The sequence below is a fragment of the Panthera onca genome, chromosome A1 (genome assembly GCF_046562875.1).
Source record: "Panthera onca isolate mPanOnc1 chromosome A1, mPanOnc1 haplotype 2, whole genome shotgun sequence".
In the NCBI taxonomy this organism is placed as follows: Eukaryota; Metazoa; Chordata; class Mammalia; order Carnivora; family Felidae; genus Panthera; species Panthera onca.
The window spans coordinates 130,533,157-130,553,214 of NC_138339.1; the positions used below are offsets into that span (position 1 = coordinate 130,533,157).

General features: G+C 40.0%; 1 protein-coding gene across 3 annotated transcripts in view; it reads left to right on the forward strand.

The window, feature by feature from the left end:
• The first annotated feature begins 1,682 nt into the window (after positions 1 to 1,682).
• Positions 1,683 to 20,058, forward strand: part of FNIP1 (folliculin interacting protein 1) — a 153,693-nt gene continuing 135,317 nt past the window's right edge. For all 3 annotated transcript variants that reach the window (XM_060637876.3, XM_060637877.3, XM_060637878.3), the window contains exon 1: positions 1,683 to 1,878. In XM_060637876.3, the coding sequence (XP_060493859.1) occupies positions 1,787 to 1,878 (92 nt within the window). In that variant the 5' untranslated portion in view covers positions 1,683 to 1,786. The remainder of the gene's footprint in view (positions 1,879 to 20,058) is intronic.

Sequence of the window (20,058 nt, forward strand, 5' to 3'; positions counted from 1 at the left end):
GTTGGGGCCCCATGCCCCCTGCTCACTTGTTCAAAGGTCAACTCTTTACATAGTTCATTTTGCCTTATTAGAAATCTTTCTGTTTTGGTGCCAGAATCTCAAGGATTATCTTTATACATGTACTGTCCTGCTGTTTTGAGCCTGTATTGCCCAATAAACTATGGGGCTTGGTAAATGAATCTTAACCCCAGAATGTTGTATGTCACCTTCTCAGAAAGACCTTCCCCACTTCCCTCGTTTCATTACTTAGTTCTCATTCAGAAGCTAGTCTAAAATTACCTTATTTATTGTCTCCTCATAAAGAAAGTTAGATATGCCTTCTTTGTTTACTTTGGATCCCCAGTACCCAGACCAAGGACACTTAAGCATTTGTGGAATTAATAAATTAGTTTCTTAATCATCTATAAATAGTGCTTTAAAAAAAAATCTTGCAACAGTGAAACTCATGGTAACCGCTGAAATTGTCAGTCTGCCTACTTGTTTTCTTTTTTCTACAGAAGACCACTTGTTTTAGAGTTTAAACTCTAGCTGTAAATTAGTGGGAGTTGGTAGCCACTCAAGGAAAAGACTATTTTATTTTTCTGCCTAATTAAATGAAATTTTCAAAAGGGTTTTTAAAATCTAGCCTTCCAACCACATACCGGTCATTTACTGACATCCATATTTGTCAGAGAATTTTGTCCCACGGTACAAAAATTTCTATTATGGAGGGGGAGTGGGGGAATTAATGCGGGTACTGAAAATTTATTTAGACCAGTTTGATCGGAACCCTGATAAATTTTGGCGTCCTGGGTTTAATAAGACTGTAAGGTCATTTTCAAGCCATGTATTTTTCTTTGGGAAGTGGTTTTCCTCCCATCAAATCCATTTGTGTACAATTCCACTGTAGAATTGCTCTCTCCCTTACGTAATAGACGTTAAGATAAAGCTTAAATCCTTAAATCTTGAGCTTCCCATCATTAGCTCTCACAAAAGGCTAATTCCCGGTGTCTGGGTTCGAGGGTTCAAGGAGCCTGTGGTAAACCCTGAAGGTGGCTGCCCAGAGCCCCTGGCCGAGGTCTTCTCTGCTGGAGGTCATGGCTGTGGAGGGTGTCTTGGGCAGGATTCTCCACCAGCCACGCGCTGTCAAGCTTTGAGCCCACACACCTCGCGGCCTGGCGCGGGCAGGCCCGTGGCTCCGCACTCAAAGTCTAGCCTAGGTCGAACACCTTCCCCGCTGAGGGGGCGACCGAACCCGGACAGGCGCCGGATGGAGGTACAAAACCTTGGAGGCTGAAGAGGGAAGGGCAGGGAAGGGTCGATTGCCCGTGGAGCTCTAAGCATCCCGCTTTGTCGTGGGTGCAGGGAGCCGAAGCCTTCCGCATCGCAAAGTCCCGGGCATCGTAGCCTCAGATAGCAGCAGCCAACGTCACGGAGAAGGACCGTGACCCGAGCGCGTTCCCCCTTCACTTCCCCAACCACCTCTATTCCCCGCCCCTCCCCTCCTTTCCGCGCACACCCCGCCCCGTGAGCTGCCACGTGAGGGAATCCACTCGTTAGCCTATGGGGGCCAGCTCCGCCCCACGCCCCCGCCTTGCCCCCTGCTCTGCGCGCCGCCACGTGATGCGGCTCACCGCCAGCCAATGGACGCCGGTCTTGCCTCGCGCCCCGCCCCGCGCGCCGTGGCCGTTTGAAGTGACTAATTTCTGTCATATGACTGAGGCGCTCATGGGGGTGGCGGGGCGGCTCTAGGAGCGGGGGCCTAGCAATCGCCCTAAGGAACAACCCTGATCTGGCCGTGGTCAGCATGGCCCCTACGCTGTTCCAGAAGCTCTTCAGCAAGAGGAGCGGGCTGGGCGCGCCCGGTCGGGACGCTCGGGACCCAGATTGCGCGTTCAGGTAGGGCGCTGCGGGGCGGGGGGGCGCGGAGCCGATGGCCTTGTGGGCTTGGGGCTCCAGATGTGCAGGGGCCTTCGGTGTTCGTGTCCGCGCGGCATTGCTGCGCGGGTACTTGGACCTGGGCCTCAGTGAGGTGGGGCTGGGCAGCTGGGGACTTGTGCTAGAGGGCTAGAGCGAGGTCCTGCCTCCCCACCACCCCTATCCCTCTACTGGCCCCTTCCCCTTCCTCCCGGTCTGTTTGTTTATGTCCTGCCCGACTTCCACGCGCGGCTGTGCCTTCCCCACCGACCACCGCGGCCTGAGCGTAAGGTCCACACTCCTTCCTGGAAGCGAGTAGAGTTGGGAGCGGGCTGGGTTGGATCTCAGCCTCCGTCCTCTGGGCCGAGAAGTTCTCCCCTCCTCCTAGCGACCAAGTCGCCCTCTGGGTGTTCCATTCCCCTTGCTTGCTGTTGTGGAGAGAGCTGCACGTTTTGGGCAACCTTCTGAGGGTAGAAGACTAGAGGAGCAAGTAGGCAAGGTGCCATTCTTTCAGGTTTCTTGGAAACGAATACTGGAGGTGTGCAGTTGCCGGAACGAGCGATCTTAGTGTTATCGAAGGAGAAAGATGAAACCTAAGAGGTTATGGTTACTACTGACTGGACTGATCCAGATGAAGCACGGTCTTAGAATTGACCATCGAATCATCCCGTTAGAATTTACCAAAAATAAGTCTAAAAATTGAAAACGATAGCAAAATCTTTTGTGGTATTACAGGCTTTGTTCATTTTTGGTTGCACTACCTGTTGCTGGCAGAAAAAACTTCGTAGAATTGTAAGATTTAATGTAATAGAAACGTGAATTCAAGGTAAAATTTAGTCTCCAAACCTCATTTGAAGAAGAGGTTATGTCTTTCACATAGCCTTCATGCTTGCTGCGGTGTGGAAACTTGTAAATATAACTGGGCTAAATGTCACGTATCACTCAAACCTGGTAGGACAGCAGAGAGCCCAGTTGTTCAGTAGTAGTAGGAAAAAATGAGAGTCTGTTAAATTTTGCAACAGGCAAAAGTTTGAAATGACTGTACCACACTGGTACAAGGTTTTGATATTCTTAAAATTATTCACTCTCTTTGTAATGCAGGTCACATTATTAAACATTGAGTAATACATGTGGAATTGTAGTATTAAATGGAAAGAAATTCACTGACTTTTAGAGGAAGAAAAATCTCAGTATAGACATTTTGGAAAGGTGTTTATTTAGTAAAAGATGTTTTTCTAGGTTTGGGTCTTTTGCACTTGGAAATAAATGCCTTGCCATGCTCATCTAATAACTTTTAAAAAACATTTCTTTCCTGATTTTCTTTTGAAAGGTGAAAGTGTAGTCTAGTTAATACTCCATTGAGACATCCAGTAAATCAGGAGTCAGTAGAAAGCAGGTTGAGAATATTATAAAGGTGACACTTGATTAGGCTTTCCATTTCTGGGCAAAGATTGACTTTGGGGTACTCAGGTTTCCAAAGGTCTCAAGTCACTCACTCGTGAAAAAAAATTTTCGTGTCTATTTTTAAAAAATGTAAAGCCTACTATATAGTTGTGTAATAGTATTTTAGAGTTGCCAAAGCACTTTCTCATTAGTTATCTCATGTGATATTTCACAACAACCTTGTGAGATAGAACAAGTAGCAATATAGATAACTATGTGATCCTTTTTCCAGTGGAAGTAAGAATTATGTGTAAGCCCAATAAGTGCAGTACAATTTAGAAATGATTGCTTTTAAAAATAAAATGTGTACAAGTGTAAATGTGAGAAAATGAAAACTAGTTAACATTCACACAGCTAGTAACTTGTAGATCTAGTTAGCCCAGGTATTTTTTTTTAAACAACTTCACTGGGCTATAATTTACATGCAATGAAATTGAGCCACTCTAAGAGCACAGTTCTGTGAATTTTGTTATATGTACACAGTTTTGTACTCACTACCCCAGTGAAGTTTTAGAATACTTCCATCCCCAGAAAGTTCCCTTAAGCCTCTTTGCAGTCCATTCTTAAACTATTGTCACTCAAGGCAGTCCCTTATCTGCTCTAATGACAAAAGGTTTGACTTTTCTAAAATTTCCTATAAATGTGATCATATTGTTTATAGCCTTTTCTGTCTGGCTTGTTTTAAATCACAGTGATGATTTTGAGATTCATCTAAGTTGCACTTATCAGTAGTTCTTTCTATTTTGTTGCTGAGTAGTATTCCATTGTATGGATGTACCAAAATATGTTTATCCATTCACTACCAACTGGCAAACATTTGGGTTGTTTCCAGATTTGCGTTGTGATGAACAATGCTGCTATGAACATTTGTGTACAAATCTTTATGCAGACATATGTTTTCATATCTCTTGGATGGTTACCTAGGAGTGGGATTGCTGGGTCACATGCTAGGTATACGCTTAACTTTTTAAAAACTTGGGGTGCCTGGGTCGCTTGGTTAGTTGGTCATCCAACTCTCCATCTTGGCTCAGGTCATGGTCTCAGGGTCATGAGATCCAGCCCTGCATCCATCTCTGTCCCAACAGCGTGGAGCCTGCTTGGGAGATTCTCTGTCCTTTCTCTCTCTGCCACTCCCCCACTTGTGCCTATGCACTCTCTCTCTCTCTTGAAATAAATAAGTGACCTTCAAAAAGGAAAGAAATTTTTTTTAAAAATTGCTAAACTTTTCTGAAGTAATTGTACCATTTTATTTTCCCACCGGCAGTGTGTGAAGGTTACAGTTTCTCTATCCTCTCCAAAAGCTGATATTGCTGGTCTTTCAAAGTTTTTTTTTTTTTTGTATTGTAAAAAACACCAACAATATTTACCGTGTTGACCATTTTTGAGTCTTTCTGATTATAGCCATTTTAGTGGATGTAGTGGAATCTTATTGTGGTTTTGATTTGCATTTCCCCAATAACAAATGATGTAACTCAGGTTTTAGAGTAGATTAAAATTTCATTCCAGTATATCATGCTTTCCTTTCTAGAATCCTTTTTTGGTTTTGTTTTGTTTTAGTCAGCTTAAGTTGTTAAATCTGACTTGGACACTGTTAGCCATTGGCAACTAACCATAGTTCAGCGTCTAAGAGTCAGTTTCTAGAGTTAACAATATACAAGGCACAGTGGTAATAAGTCACAGTAGGGCTCTAGGATAGGAGAAACTTGTGATGTGAAGCTTTAGGAGCCTTAAAATATTGTGTGCTTATCTAAGCTTCTTGAGCTGGAGATGAGTGTGAAAAATATCACAGGGATATTATTTCAGTAATTTGTAGAATTAAAACAATAACTTGTTTCATAGTTTGGAGAATTTGGGGAAGAAGTTTCTTTTAGGAAAATGAATAGTTTTATGTTTTCTCCATCACACCACTTTGCAATGGAAGAATTAAGTGTAAGTCCAATAACTATAGTGCATATGAAATGATTGCTTTAATTTAAAAATAAAATTTCTGGGAAGAAGTCTAATTTGGAGAAGAAGTTTGTTTCAGAGCTAAATGTCTGTAGGACATAATTAATGTTTAGTTAAAAAATTCTGTATTTTTGTTTTATTCTTAATATGTGAACTTTTGCTCTTCCTGTCTGTATCAGAAATTCTTACCCTGTTGTAACAATCTCTTAATTGTTCTTTTTTCTGTTCCTCTTGCCTTTCTCCAGACTATTCTCAACGCTTCATCCTTTACAAATGCTAATTCTGATTATGATCAGCATGCAAAGTGTTATAGAATTTAATATCTGCATTACAGAGTTATTTTAAGGATTCAAAGAGATAAGTCATGGTTAAGTACTTAATGCAGTGCTTATTAGCACATGACATTCAGAAACCAGAAGTTGTTGTGCTATGATGATTCCATGTTTATGTGTAAAACCATTCTGTTTGGGCCCAAACTCCTTAAAGTGGCCGTATATTGTGTGGCCTTTGCAAAGTTTCTAGCCTTGACCTTGTTTTTAAATTAACTTAAGGTCATTTTTAAAAACATAGCCATTATTCTATTATTGTAGATATTTCTTAATATTATCTATTCTTAGGCTATATTAATATTTTCTTAGTTGTTTCAGTATGTCTTTTTACAGTGGCTTTGTTTGGATTAGAATCTTTTTTTTTTTTTTTAATTTTTTTAACGTTTATTTATTTTTGAGACAGAGAGAGACAGAGCATGAACGGGGGAGGGTCAGAGAGAGAGGGAGACACAGAATCTGAAACAGGCTCCAGGCTCTGAGCAGTCAGCTCAGAGCCTGACGCGGGGCTCGAACTCACGGACCGTGAGATCATGACCTGAGCTGAAGTCGGACGCTTAACCGACTGAGCCACCCAGGTGCCCCTGGATTAGAATCTTAAAAGGGTCTGTATATTATATTTGCAGTTACGTTGCTTAAGTAATTTTGATTCTATAACATCCCTCTCACCCTTTTAAAATAGGATTTGTTGCTGAAACTGGGTTATTTTTCCTTTAAAATTTCCCACATTCTTTGTTTGCTTTCTTATGGGTTTCTTTAATTCAGTGCTTCCCAGCAATGTATGTTTTAACCAGTTCCTTACAGGTTATTCTCATGCTCAAGATTGAGGACCACTGCTTTAGCTTATTATCTATTTCCTGAGAACGGGTAGTTAGATACTTTATTAGATTCAGGTCCAGTTTTTTTTTTTTTTTTTTTTTTTTTTTTAATAAAAATATCCCATAGATGTTTTTCGTGTACTTCCTTTCCATTAGAATTACATAGTGTCAAGTTGTCCCCCTTTTAGTGATGCTTAGATTGATGAGTAATTTCACATTGTATCAGCCTTGTTTTTCTATTATAAGATTCTCCTTTCCTTAATGGTTTTAGCATCTTTTGTTGATTATTGTCTGAATCCACTATCTTGTTAGGAATTGTGAAATGGTGATATCCTGATTCTTTAATTCTTCCCACATTTATTTCCTGGAAGAGATTTCTCTTACCACCTATTTGGCTACTCTTTGCTATAGGAAAGGTAACATATATTTGATTGTTTGCCTTTATCATTTGTCAGAATAATTTATAATGAATTGTTCGGTGAAAGTTTTCACTTTAATTTTCATTTTTTGTCATCACAAGCTTCTGGATTTTGATGTATTTTAATTCCTTATAGTACAAATTGTCCCGTATTTGGCCCATAGAAGACTTTTCAAGTTGACTTCTGTGCCCTTGTGCCATGATCTTTTTAATCTTTGATAACTTCTGCTTTCCTTTGGCCTTTTCTTAATCCCCTCTCCCTCTTCTATGATTTTATCACCTTGGACATGTTTTAGATTCTCTGATGTGCTATGATGTCCTATTCTCTGTTCTTGACATAGTCATGTATATCTTTTTTGATTGGCATTTTTTTAGTGATCATCTGGACTTACCCTAATTGTCCTTCCTCCGGGAAGCTTTTTCTGATTTCTCCCAGACTGAGTTGGGTTTCACTGCAGTTTTCTCCCATAGCTTAATGCATTTCCTACTGTGATATCTGTTAAAATTGTCATTATGTGTCCATATGTCTCTTTTTTGCTTGCTTGTGTTCTCTTCAACTTCAAGGTGGATTTGGAGTTAGAACCCTGTAGAGCCGCCTGTTGGATTGTTTGGGGGAAACAGATACCTAGGTTTCTGCCTGGAGCCTTTAGATTGGTGCCATTTTTTGAGGAAGAAGATACAAGATTGTAGAGGCATGTTTTGACTAGTGTATCAGCAGCAGCTTTCCCCCCTTATTCTGTATCATAAGGCATGATTTATATTCATCACAGCTCTTTTTACAACTTACCATCCATCTCCCCCAAGTTCACATTGTTGTGCCAATATACAGCACAGCGCCTGAACATATGCTTAGTAAATATTTGTAGAAAGTATGTGTGAAATAATTTCAAAGGCAGAGGGAGAGTCAAAAGTTCTATTTTGGACATTTGGTCTAGTTTTACTTGCCACTGAGATATCCACTTCGAGATGTCCAGTTGACAGTTCAATGAAGTAAATCGAGAATTCATGGCAGAGGTTGATTCACAATAGAGTTGTGACTGGAGATAGGAATTTGGGTTTATGGTCAATATTAAAACTAAGGGGAGGGATGAGATCATCTAGGAAAAGGTGTAGATTGGGTATTGGAAAGAATAGGGCTTTGCTCTGAAGAAATTTTAAAAGTACAGATGTAGGAGAAGAAAGTCTTTTCTACAGAAGAAAATGGCATGAGAAACCATGGAAAAGCCAGGGGTGTGTGGTGTCAGGAAAGCTCCAAGGGGGAAGTGTTTGAAAAAGGATGGTATGATGAACTCTTTTGTATGCTGGTTGCTGACAGGTCTTGTGAGATGACAAAGAGAAAAGTATCTATTGGATTTGTCATGTTGGAGATAATTAGTGACCTTAATTTTTTTTTTTTTTTTTTTTTTTTTTTTTTGAGATGAGCATGTTTAGGGGAGAAAGATAGATGTGGAGTAAATGAGATGAAAAATGGCTTCACTGCTAACGCTTTTTATTTTTGTAGGCGAAACCTTCTTTAATGCTTTGTTATTTTTTCACTTTCAGTATTCTGATTTTGTGTCACATTTTAAGCTTCTGAAGTTCTTAAGCTGGCTTTTTAATGTCAATGTTTGTAATAATTGCATTTGAGAAATTTTGGTTTTTTTCACTGTGCTTTCTAAATATTTGCTGCATTTACAAGGGCTTTTGTTATTTAAAAAATGCCACTTTTCCAATTGTACCTTTTAATTCTATATTAGAAATAGTAGAAAGTTTTAATATTCTTTACAGAGAATCCTGTGGGATCATACTTTTCTTATTAAAGCGAGAAGCTGAGAATTGTAAGTAATTACATGTTAATGCTCTTTGGCAGCAATATTTGGTCCTAAGAGTCTAACTTTGCAGAGAATTGCAAACATATTTTATTGTTAACTTGTTTTGCTTTTCTGTCTCTAAGTAGTAGTATTAGATTTATTTTTCAGAACCATGTTTACTGAAGGAAAATAGGTGATTGAAATACAGCTTCAGTATTCAGATTGTAAAACTTGGACCTCAAAGGAACATTTTAAGATAGAGGTGTAGGAAGATCCTGAACTCACCTTTTCTCACTGGACACAGCAAATCTATAGCTACATTTGAAATAACTTCCTCTGGAAAAGTTCTGAAAACCAGACAAACAGTTCTTCCACAGCAAAGAACAAAAGGGCCACATTGAGATGAGTAGGAGAGGCAGAGATAACACTCTTGCCAGAAATCCCGGCCCAGGTACACTGACCTGCAATCAGGAGGGATCTTAAAAATCTTTCCCCTGAGGAGCAAGTGTTTTGTGCTCCACATCAGGTACCCCAACCCTTGGATTCTTCACCATAGAAACAAGTCCCCAAAGTGTAAGACCAGTGGAGACTATGTCCAGGAGAACCATAGAACTGTAGGAAATGGAGAACCTCCTCTTAAAGGTCTTGCAGGCAGACTCACTCACCCTAGGAGCTAGCAAAAAATGAGCAGATTGAAAAGCACCTGGACCATATGTGAAGGAGAAAGTCTTAGTCTTTATTCTTAAAGGGACTGCCAGAAGGGCAGGAATCTGTTGGTACTCTCTCTGGCCACAGAATTGCTGGTGGGTGCTATTTTTGTCTTCTCAGTCTCTCTTGTAAATGCCAGCATTTGTGAGCACCACTTTGGCAATGTCCTAACCTGTTAGTGCAGGTGGGTGTGCTCCACCCCCCATGTGCCATATCACAGTCAGCCTGTAAGCGTCTCACACCCCCTGAGCTGCAGCTGCACTATAGCTGGCTGGGCAAGTACCCTGCCCCTCTGTGCCACAGCTGTCTGGGTAAGTACACCCCACTCCCCACATTGTAGCTGCAGCTTTGTCATATCCAGATGTTGTATTCAGCCCACATGGGGGGGTGCCCGTTAAGTGCCTAGCTCTGGTTGCTGGGTGGAAGGGGGATTGAGCTTCTGGGCCCCACATGTCATTTCTTACAAAAGGCCATTTCTTTAAGACTGTGAGAGGTAGCTATTCACCTAATGTGAAGAATTAGAATTGGGTAAAATGAATAGACAGAAAAATATGTTCTAGACAAAAGAACAAGACAAAATCTCAGAAAAAGACTTTACTGAGGCGGAGGTAAGTAATCTACTTGATAAAGAGTTCAAAGTAATGGTTATAAATATGATCACTAAACTCAAAAGGGAAATGAATGAACACAGTGAAAACTTCAAAAAATATACAAAATATATTTTGTATAAAATAATCAAAATATACAAAAAATATACAAAGAAAGGAGCAAAAAGAAGTCACAGAGTTGAAGAATACAGAAACTGAACTGGAAAATATATTAGAGGAGTTTATCATCAAACTGGATGAAGCAGAAGAATGGATCAGTGTGCTAGAAGACAAAGCAACGAAAAGTTACCTAGACAACAGCAAAAAGAATTTTAAAAAGTGAAGATGCCTTAAGGGAACTTTGCAACAACATCAAGCAGAATAACATCCATGTTATAGGGATCCTACAAGGAGAGAGAGAAAGGAGCAGAACAATTGCTTGAAGAAATAATGGCTGAAAACTTCCTCATTCTGGGTTAGGAAACAGACACCCAGGCCCAGGAATCCCAGAGAATTCCAAATAAGATAAAGAGATCACACCGAAACACATTATAATTAAAATGTCAAAAGTTAAAGAGAGACTTAAAAGCAGCAAGAGAAAAACAACGCTTTCTATACGAGGGAAACCCCATAGTACTAGAGGCAGATTTTTCAGCAGAAACTTTCTAGGCTAGAAGAGCATGGTGTGACCTACTCAAAGTACTGAAAGGAGAAAACATGCAATTAAGAATTCACTACCTAGCAAGGTTATCTTTAAAAAAATTTTTTTTAAATGTTTATTTATTTTGAGGGAGAGAGAGAATGCGAGCAGGGGAGGAGCAGAGAGAGAGGGAGATACAGAATCTGAAGAAGGCTCCAGGCTCTGAGCTGTCAGCACAGAGCCCGATGTGGGGCTTGAACTCACGAATCGCGAGATCATGACCTGAGTTGAAGTCGGATGCTTAACTGACTGAGTCACCCGGACGCCCCAAGGTTATATTTTAGAATAGGATTTTTTCCAATAAGCAAAAGCTGATAGAGTTCATTACCAGCAACCAGCTTTATAAGAAATGCTGAAGGGATTTCTTTAAGGGGAAAATAAATGGCTAATTAATTATGATAAAAATTAATGATAAACATAGTAAAGCTAAAATCTCATTGGAAAATATAAATATACAGTAAAGGTAGTGGCTTAATCACATAAAACTAGTATGAATATCAAGAGATGAAACTAAGACTACAATAACTTACTCAGGGATACATAAAATAAAAATGTGTAAGCTGCAATATCAAAAACATAAAACATTGTGGAAGAATAAAAATGTACATTTTTGGAATATATTCAAATGTAAGTTACTATTAACTCAAAATATACTGTTGTATAGAGGATGTTATATGAGAACTTCATGGTAACCACAAAGCAAAACCTTGTAGTAAACGTATAAAAGAAAATGAGAAAGGAATCTAAACATAACAATAAGAAATTATCAAGAAAGTTACCAAGAGTGAAGAAAAAAAGAGAAGAACAGAGAGGAATTACAAAAACAGCCATAAAACAGTTAATAAAATGGCAATAAATACACACCTATCAATAATTACTTTAAGTGTAAATGGACTAATTTACCAACCCGAAGACATAGAGTGGCTCAGAGGATTTTAAAAAAGACTTATCTGTATGCTGCCTATAAGAGACTCACTCCAGAATAAGGACACACAGAGACTGAAAATAGAGGGATGGAAAAAGATATTCCATGCAAATGGAGATGAAAACAAAGCTGATGTAGTTGTCCTTCTATCAAAATGGACTTGAAAACAAAGAATGTAATAAAAGACAGGAGCAATGCATAATGATAAAGTGGTTAATTTAGCAAGAAGATACAGCATTTATAAACATGTATGTGCTTGGTTGGCATAGAAGCACTAAAATATATAAAGCAAATATTGAAAGACTTGATGAGAGAAATTGACCACAGAATAATAGTAGGCAACATTAATACCCCACTTATGTCAATGGATAGATAATCTAGACGATATTGATAAGGAAACATTGGTTTTAAATATGTTAGACCAGATGGACTTAATAGATATATAGAGAGAACATGCCATCCAAAAGTTGCAGAATACACATTCTTGTCAAGTCCACATGAAACATTTTCCAGGATAGATCACATTAGGTCCCAGAACAACTCCGAATAAGTTCAAGAAAATTGAAAGCATATAAGCATTTTTTCAACCACAGTAATATAAAACCAGAAATCAATTACAAGAAGAAAAATGGAAAAACCATAAAAATGTGATTGAGGAAATCAAAGGAGAAATAAAAGAATATCTAGAGACAAATGAAAACCGAAATATGATATACCAAAATCTTTGGGATGCAACAGAAGTGGTTATAGAAGGGAATTTCATAGCAATAAAGACCTGCCTCAAGAAACATGAAAAATCTCAAACAATCTAACTTTACATGTAAAGGAAATAAAAAAAGAACAAGTGATACCCAAGTAAGTAGAAGGAAGGAAATAATAAAGAGCTGAGTGGGTATCAATGAGGTGGAGACAAAAAGACAATAGAAAAGATCAGTGATGCTAAGAACCGGTTCTTTGGAAAGATAAAAATGACAAACATTTAGCTAGACTTCCTAAGAGAAAAAGATGGCTCACATGAATGAAATCAGAAATGAGAGAGAAGTTACAACTGATATTACAGAATGCAAAAAATCAGAAAAAAACTACTGTGAACAATTATACATCAATAAATTGAACAACCTAGAAGAGATGGATAAATCCCTAGAAGCTTACAATCTTCCACTTGGATCCTTGGGCTGTTTCCATATCTTGGCTATTGCAAATAATGCTGCCATAAACAGGGGTGCACGTATCCCTTTGAATTAGTATTTTTTTTTATTCTTTGGGTAAATAACCAGTAGTGCAGTTGTTGGATCATAGGGTAGTTCTATTTTTAACTTTTTGAGGAACCTCTGCTGTTTTCCAGAGTGGCTGAACCAGTTTGCATTCCCCAACACAGTGCAGCAGAGTTCCCCTTTCTCAGCATCATGGCCAACACCTATTGTTTCTTGTGTTGTTGATGTTAGTCATATGACAGGTATGAGGTGATATCTTACTGTTGTTTTGATGTGCATTTCCCTAATGATGAATGATGTTGAGCATCTTTTCATGTGTCTGTTGGCCATCTGTATGTCTCCTTTGGAGAAATGTCTTTTTTTTTTTTTTCAATATATGAAGTTTATTGTCAAATTGGTTTCCATACAACACCCAGTGCTCATCCCAAAAGGTGCCTTCCTCAATACCCATCACCCACCCTCCCCTCCCTCCCACCCCCCCATCAACCCTCAGTTTGTTCTCAGTTTTTAACAGTCTCTTATGCTTTGGCTCTCTCCCACTCTAACCTCTTTTTTTTTTTTTTTCCTTCCCCTCCCCCATGGGTTTCTGTTAAGTTTCTCAGGATCCACATAAGAGTGAAACCATATGGTATCTGTCTTTCTCTGTATGGCTTATTTCACTTAGCATCACACTCTCCAGTTCCATCCACGTTGCTACAAAAGGCCATATTTCATTCTTTCTCATTGCCACGTAGTACTCCATTGTGTATATAAACCAGAATTTCTTTATCCATTCATCAGTTGATGGACATTTAGGCTCTTTCCATAATTTGGCTATTGTTGAGAGTGCTGCTATAAACATTGGGGTACAAGTGCCCCTATGCATCAGCACTCCTGTATCCCTTGGGTAAATTCCTAGCAGTGCTATTGCTGGGTCATAGGGTAGGTCTATTTTTAATTTTCTGAGGAACCTCCACACTGCTTTCCAGAGCGGCTGCACCAATTTGCATTCCCACCAACAGTGCAAGAGGGTTCCCGTTTCTCCACATCCTCTCCAGCATCTATAGTCTCCTGATTTGTTCATTTTGGCCACTCTGACTGGCATGAGGTGATATCTGAGTGTGGTTTTGATTTGTATTTCCCTGATAAGGAGCGACGTTGAACATCTTTTCATGTGCCTGTTGGCCATCCGGATGTCTTCTTTAGAGAAGTGTCTATTCATGTTTTCTGCCCATTTCTTCACTGGGTTATTTGTTTTTCGGGTGTGGAGTTTAGTGAGCTCTTTATAGATTTTGGATACTAGCCCTTTGACCAATATGTCATTTGCAAATATCTTTTCCCATTCCGTTGGTTGCCTTTTAGTTTTGTTGGTTGTTTCCTTTGCTGTGCAGAAGCTTTTTATCTTCATAAGGTCCCAGTAATTCATTTTTGCTTTTAATTCCCTTGCCTTTGGGGATGTGTCGAGTAAGAGATTGCTACGGCTGAGGTCAGAGACCTTGCTTTCTCCTCTAGGGTTTTGATGGTTTCCTGTCTCACATTCAGGTCCTTTATCCATTTTGAATTTATTTTTGTGAATGGTGTGAGAAAGTGGTCTAGTTTCAACCTTCTGCATGTTGCTGTCCAGTTCTCCCAGCACCATTTGTTAAAGAGACTGTCTTTTTTCCATTGGATGTTCTTTCCTGCTTTGTCAAAGATGAGTTGGCCATACGTTTGTGGGTCTAGTTCTGGGGTTTCTATTCTATTCCATTGGTCTATGTGTCTGTTTTTGTGCCAATACCATGCTGTCTTGATGATTACAGCTTTGTAGTAGAGGCTAAAGTCTGGGATTGTGATGCCTCCTGCTTTGGTCTTCTTCTTCAGAATTACTTTGGCTATTTGGGGCCTTTTGTGGTTCCATATGAATTTTAGGATTGCTTGTTCTAGTTTCGAGAAGAATGCTGGTGCAATTTTGATTGGGATTGCATGGAATGTGTAGATAGCTTTGGGTAGTATTGACATTTTGACAATATTTATTCTTCCAATCCATGAGCAGGGAATGTCTTTCCATTTCTTTATATCTTCTTTAATTACCTTCATAAGCTTTCTGTAGTTTTCAGCATACAGATCTTTTACATCTTTGGTTAGATTTATTCCTAGGTATTTTATGCTTCTTGGTGCAATAGTGAATGGGATCAGTTTCTTTATTTGTCTTTCTGTTGCTTCATTGTTAGTGTATAAGAATGCAACTGATTTCTGTACATTGATTTTGTATCCTGCAACTTTGCTGAATTCATGTACCAGTTCTAGCAGACTTCTGGTGGAGTCTATCGGATTTTCCATGTATAATATCATGTCATCTGCAAAAAGCAAAAGCTTGACTTCATCTTGGCCAATTTTGATGCCTTTGATTTCCTTTTGTTGTCTGATTGCTGATGCTAGAACTTCCAACACTATGTTAAACAAGAGCAGTGAGAGTGGGCATCCCTGTGGTGTTCCTGATCTCAGGGAAAAAGCTCTCAGTTTTTCCCCGTTGAGGATGATGTTAGCTGTGGGCTTTTCATAAATGGCTTTTATGATCTTTAAGTATGTTCCTTCTATCCCGACTTTCTCAAGGGTTTTTATTAAGAAAGGGTGCTGGATTTTGTCAAAGGCCTTTTCCGCATTGATTGACAGGATCATATGGTTCTTATCTTTTCTTTTATTAATGTGATGTATCACAATGAGTGATTTGCAAATGTTGAACCAGCCCTGCATCCCAGGAATGAATCCCACTTCATCATGGTGAATAATTCTTTTTATATGCTGTTGAATTCGATTTGCTAGTATCTTGTTGAGAATTTTTGCATCCATATTCATCAGGGATATTGGCCTGTAGTTCTCTTTTTCTACTGGGTCTCTGTCTGGTTTAGGAATCAAAGTAATACTGGCTTCATAGAATGAGTCTGGAAGTTTTCCTTCCCTTTCTATTTCTTGGAATAGCTTGAGAAGGATAGGTATTATCTCTGCTTTAAACGTCTGGTAGAACTCCCCTGGGAAGCCATCTGGTCCTGGACTCTTATTTGTTGGGAGATTTTTGATAACCAGTTCAATTTCTTCGCTGGTTATGGGTCTGTTCAAGCTTTCTATTTCCTCCTGATTGAGTTTTGGAAGAGTGTGGGTGTTTAGGAATTTGTCCATTTCTTCCAGGTTGTCCAATTTGTTGGCATATAATTTTTCATGGTATTCCCTGATAATTGTTTGTATCTCTGAGGGATTGGTTGTAATAATTCCATTTTCATTCATGATTTTATCCATTTGGGTCCTCTCCTTTTTCTTTTTGAGAAGCCTGGCTAGAGGTTTGTCATTTTTGTTTATTTTTTCAAAAAACCAACTCTTGGTTTTGTTGATCTGCTCTACCGTTTTTTTAGATTCTATATTGTTTATTTCTGCTCTGATCTTTATTATTTCTCTTCTTCTGCTGGGTTTAGGCTGCCTTTGCTGTTCTGCTTCTATTTCCTTTAGGTGTGCTGTTAGATTTTGTATTTTGGGATTTTTCTTGTTTCTTGAGATAGGCCTGGATTGCGATGTATTTTCCTCTCAGGACTGCCTTCGCTGCATCCCAAAGCGTCTGGATTGTTGTATTTTCATTTTTGTTTATTTCCATATATTTTTTAATTTCTTCTCTAATTGCCTGGTTGACCCACTCATTCTTTAGTAGGGTGTTCTTTAACCTCCATGCTTTTGGAGGTTTTCCAGACTTTTTCCTGTGGTTGATTTCAAGCTTCATAGCATTGTGGTCTGAAAGTATGCATGGTATAATTTCAATTCTTGTGAACTTATGAAGGGCTGTTTTGTGACCCAGTATATGATCTGTCTTGGAGAATGTTCCATGTGCACTCGAGAAGAAAGTATATTCTGTTGCTTTGGGATGCAGAGTTCTAAATATATCTGTCAAGTCCATCTGATCCAAGGTATCATTCAGGGCCCTTGTTTCCTTATTGACCATGTGTCTAGATGATCTATCCATTTCTGTAAGTGGAGTGTTAAAGTCCCCTGCAATGACCACATTCTTATCAATAAGGTTGCTTATGTTTATGAGTAATTGTTTTATATATTTGGGGGCTCCGGTATTCGGCGCCTAGACATTTATAATTGTTAGCTCTTCCTGATGGATAGACCCTGTAATTATTATATAATGCCCTTCTTCATCTCTTGTTACAGCCTTTAATTTAAAATCTAGTTTGTCTGATATAAGTATGGCTACTCCAGCTTTCTTTTGGCTTCCAGTAGCATGATAAATAGTTCTCCATCCCCTCACTCTCAATCTAAAGGTGTCCTCAGATCTAAAATGAGTCTCTTGTAGACAGCAAATAGATGGGTCTTGTTTTTTTATCCATTCTGATACCCTATGTCTTTTGGTTGGCGCATTTAATCCATTTACATTCAGTGTTATTATAGAAAGATACGGGTTTAGAGTCATTGTGATGTCTGTATGTTTTATGCTTGTAGTGATGTCTCTGGTACTTTGTCTCACAGGATCCCCCTTAGGATCTCTTGTAGGGCTGGTTTAGTGGTGACAAATTCCTTCAGTTTTTGTTTGTTTGGGAAGACCTTTATCTCTCCTTCTATTCTAAATGACAGACTTGCTGGATAAAGGATTCTCAGCTGCATATTTTTTCTGTTTAGCACACCGAAGATATCGTGCCAAGCCTTTCTGGCCTGCCAAGTTTCAAAAGAGAGATCAGTCACGAGTCTTATAGGTCTCCCTTTATATGTGAGGGCACGTTTATCCCTTGCTGCTTTCAGAATTTTCTCTTTATCCTTGTATTTTGCCAGTTTCACTATGATATGTCATGCAGAAGATCGATTGAAGTTACGTCTGAAGGGAGTTCTCTGTGCCTCTTGGATTTCAATGCCTTTTTCCTTCCCCAGTTCAGGGAAGTTCTCAGCTATGATTTCTTCAAGTACCCCTTCAGCACCTTTCTCTCTCTCTTCCTCCTTTGGGATACCAATTATGCGTATATTATTTCTTTTTAGTGTATCACTTAGTTCTCTAATTTTCCCCTCATACTCCTGGATTTTTTTATCTCTCTTTTTCTCAGCTTCCTCTTTTTCCATAACTTTATCTTCTAGTTCACCTATTCTCTCCTCTGCCTCTTCAATCCGAGCCGTCGTCGTTTCCATTTTGTTTTGCATTTCGTTTAAAGCGTTTTTCAGCTCCTTGTGACTGTTCCTTAGTCCCTTGATCTCTGTAGCAAGAGATTCTCTGCTGTCCTGTATACTGTTTTCAAGCCCAGCGATTAATTTTATGACTATTATTCTAAATTCACTTTCTGTTATATTATTTAAATCCTTTTTGATCAGTTCATTAGCTGTTGTTATTTCCTGGAGATTCTTCTGAGGGGAATTCTTCCGTTTGGTCATTTTGGATAGTCCCTGGAGTGGTGGGGACCTGCAGGGCACTTCCCCTGTGCTGTGGTGTATAACTGGAGTTAGTGGGCGGGGCCGCAGTCCGACCCGATGTCTGCCCCCAGCCCACTGCTGGGGCCACAGTCAGACTGGTGTGTGCCTTCTCTTCCCCTCTCCTAGGGGCGGGATTCACTGTGGGGTGGTGTGGCCCGTCTGGTCTACTTGCACACTGCCAGGCTTGTGGTGCTGGGGATCTGGCGTATTAGCTGGGGTGGGTAGGCAAGGTGCACGGGGGCAGGAGGGGCAGGCTTAGCTTGCTTCTCCTTAGGTGATCCACTTCAGGAGGGGCCCTGTGGCACCGGGATGGAGTCAGACCCGCCGGAGGGATGGATCCGCAGAAGCACAGCGTTGGGTATTTGCGTGGAGCAAGCAAGTTCCCTGGCAGGAACTGGCTCCCTTTGGGATTTTGGCTGGGGGATGGGCGAGGGAGATGGCGCTGGCGAGGGCCTTTGTTCCCCGCCAAACAGAGCTCTGTCGTTCGGGGGCTCAGCAACTCTCCCTCCCTTTGTCCTCCAGCCTTCCCGCTTTCTGAGCAGAGCTGTTAACTTATGACTTCCCAGACGCTAAGTAGCGCTTGCTGTGGGAACACAGTCCCTCTGGCCCCTCCGCTTTTGCCAGCCAGACTCGGGGTCTCCGCTTGGCCGGCGAGCCGCCCCTCCGCCCCGGCTCCCTCCCGCCAGTCCGTGGAGCGTGCACCGCCTCGCCGCCCTTCCTACCCTCTTCCGTGGGCCTCTCGTCTGCGCTTGGCTCCGGAGACTCCGTTCTGCTAATCCTCTGGCGGTTTTCTGGGTTATTTAGGCAGGTGTCGGTGGAATCTAAGTGATCAGCAGGACGCGCGGTGAGCTCAGCGTCCTCCTATGCTGCCATCTTCCGAGACTCGAGAAATGTCTTTCATGTCTTCTACCTATTTTAAGTTGGATTATTGGTTTTTTGGGTGTTAAGTTTTATAAGTTCTTTATATATTTTGGATGCTAACCCTTTATCACATATGTCATTTGCAAATATCTTCTCGCATTCTGTCACTTGCCTTTTAGGTTTGCTGATTGTTTCCTTAGCTGTTGATTGTTTTGTTGATTGTTTTATTTTTTAAATTATTTTTAATGTTTATTTTGAGAGAGAGGGAGAGAGTGCAAGCATGAGCGGGGGAGAGGCAGAGAGGGACAGAGGATCTGAAGTGGGCTCTGCACTGACAGCAGTGAGCCTGGTGTGGGGCTTGAACTCACGAACTGCAAGATTCTAAACCTGAGCTCTAAACCCAGGTGAATAAAAGTGGTGAGAGTAGACCTCCTTGTCTTCTTCCTGAACTTAGAGGAAAAGCTATTTTTCCCTTATTAAGGATGATGGTAACTCTGGGTTTTTTATAGATGGTCTTTATTATGTTGAGGTATGTTTCCTCTAAACCTGTTTTGTTGAGAGTTTTTTTTTTTGTTTTGTTTTGTTTTTTTATCACGAATGAATGTTGTACTTTGTCAACTGGTTTTTCTGCATCTATTGTAATGATCATGTGGCTTTTATCGTATCTCCTGTTGATGTGATGTATCACACTCATTGATTAGTGAATATTGAAACACACTTGCAACCCCTTGACTGGTGATTTTTAAAATGAATTGTTGAATTTGGTTTGCTGGTGTTTTACTGAGAATTTTTGCATCTATGTTCATTAGGGATATTGGCCTGTAGTTCTCCTTTTTAGTGGTTTTGGTATCCGGGTAATGCTGACCTCAGAATGAATTTGAGAGTTTTCCTTCCTCTTCTAATTTTTGGAAGAGTTTAAGAAGAATAGGTGTTAGCTCTTTTTTATAGCCGTCTAGTCCTGGACTTTTGTTTGTTGGGATTTTTTGTATTACTGACTCAAATTCTTTTCTGGTCATTGGTTGGTT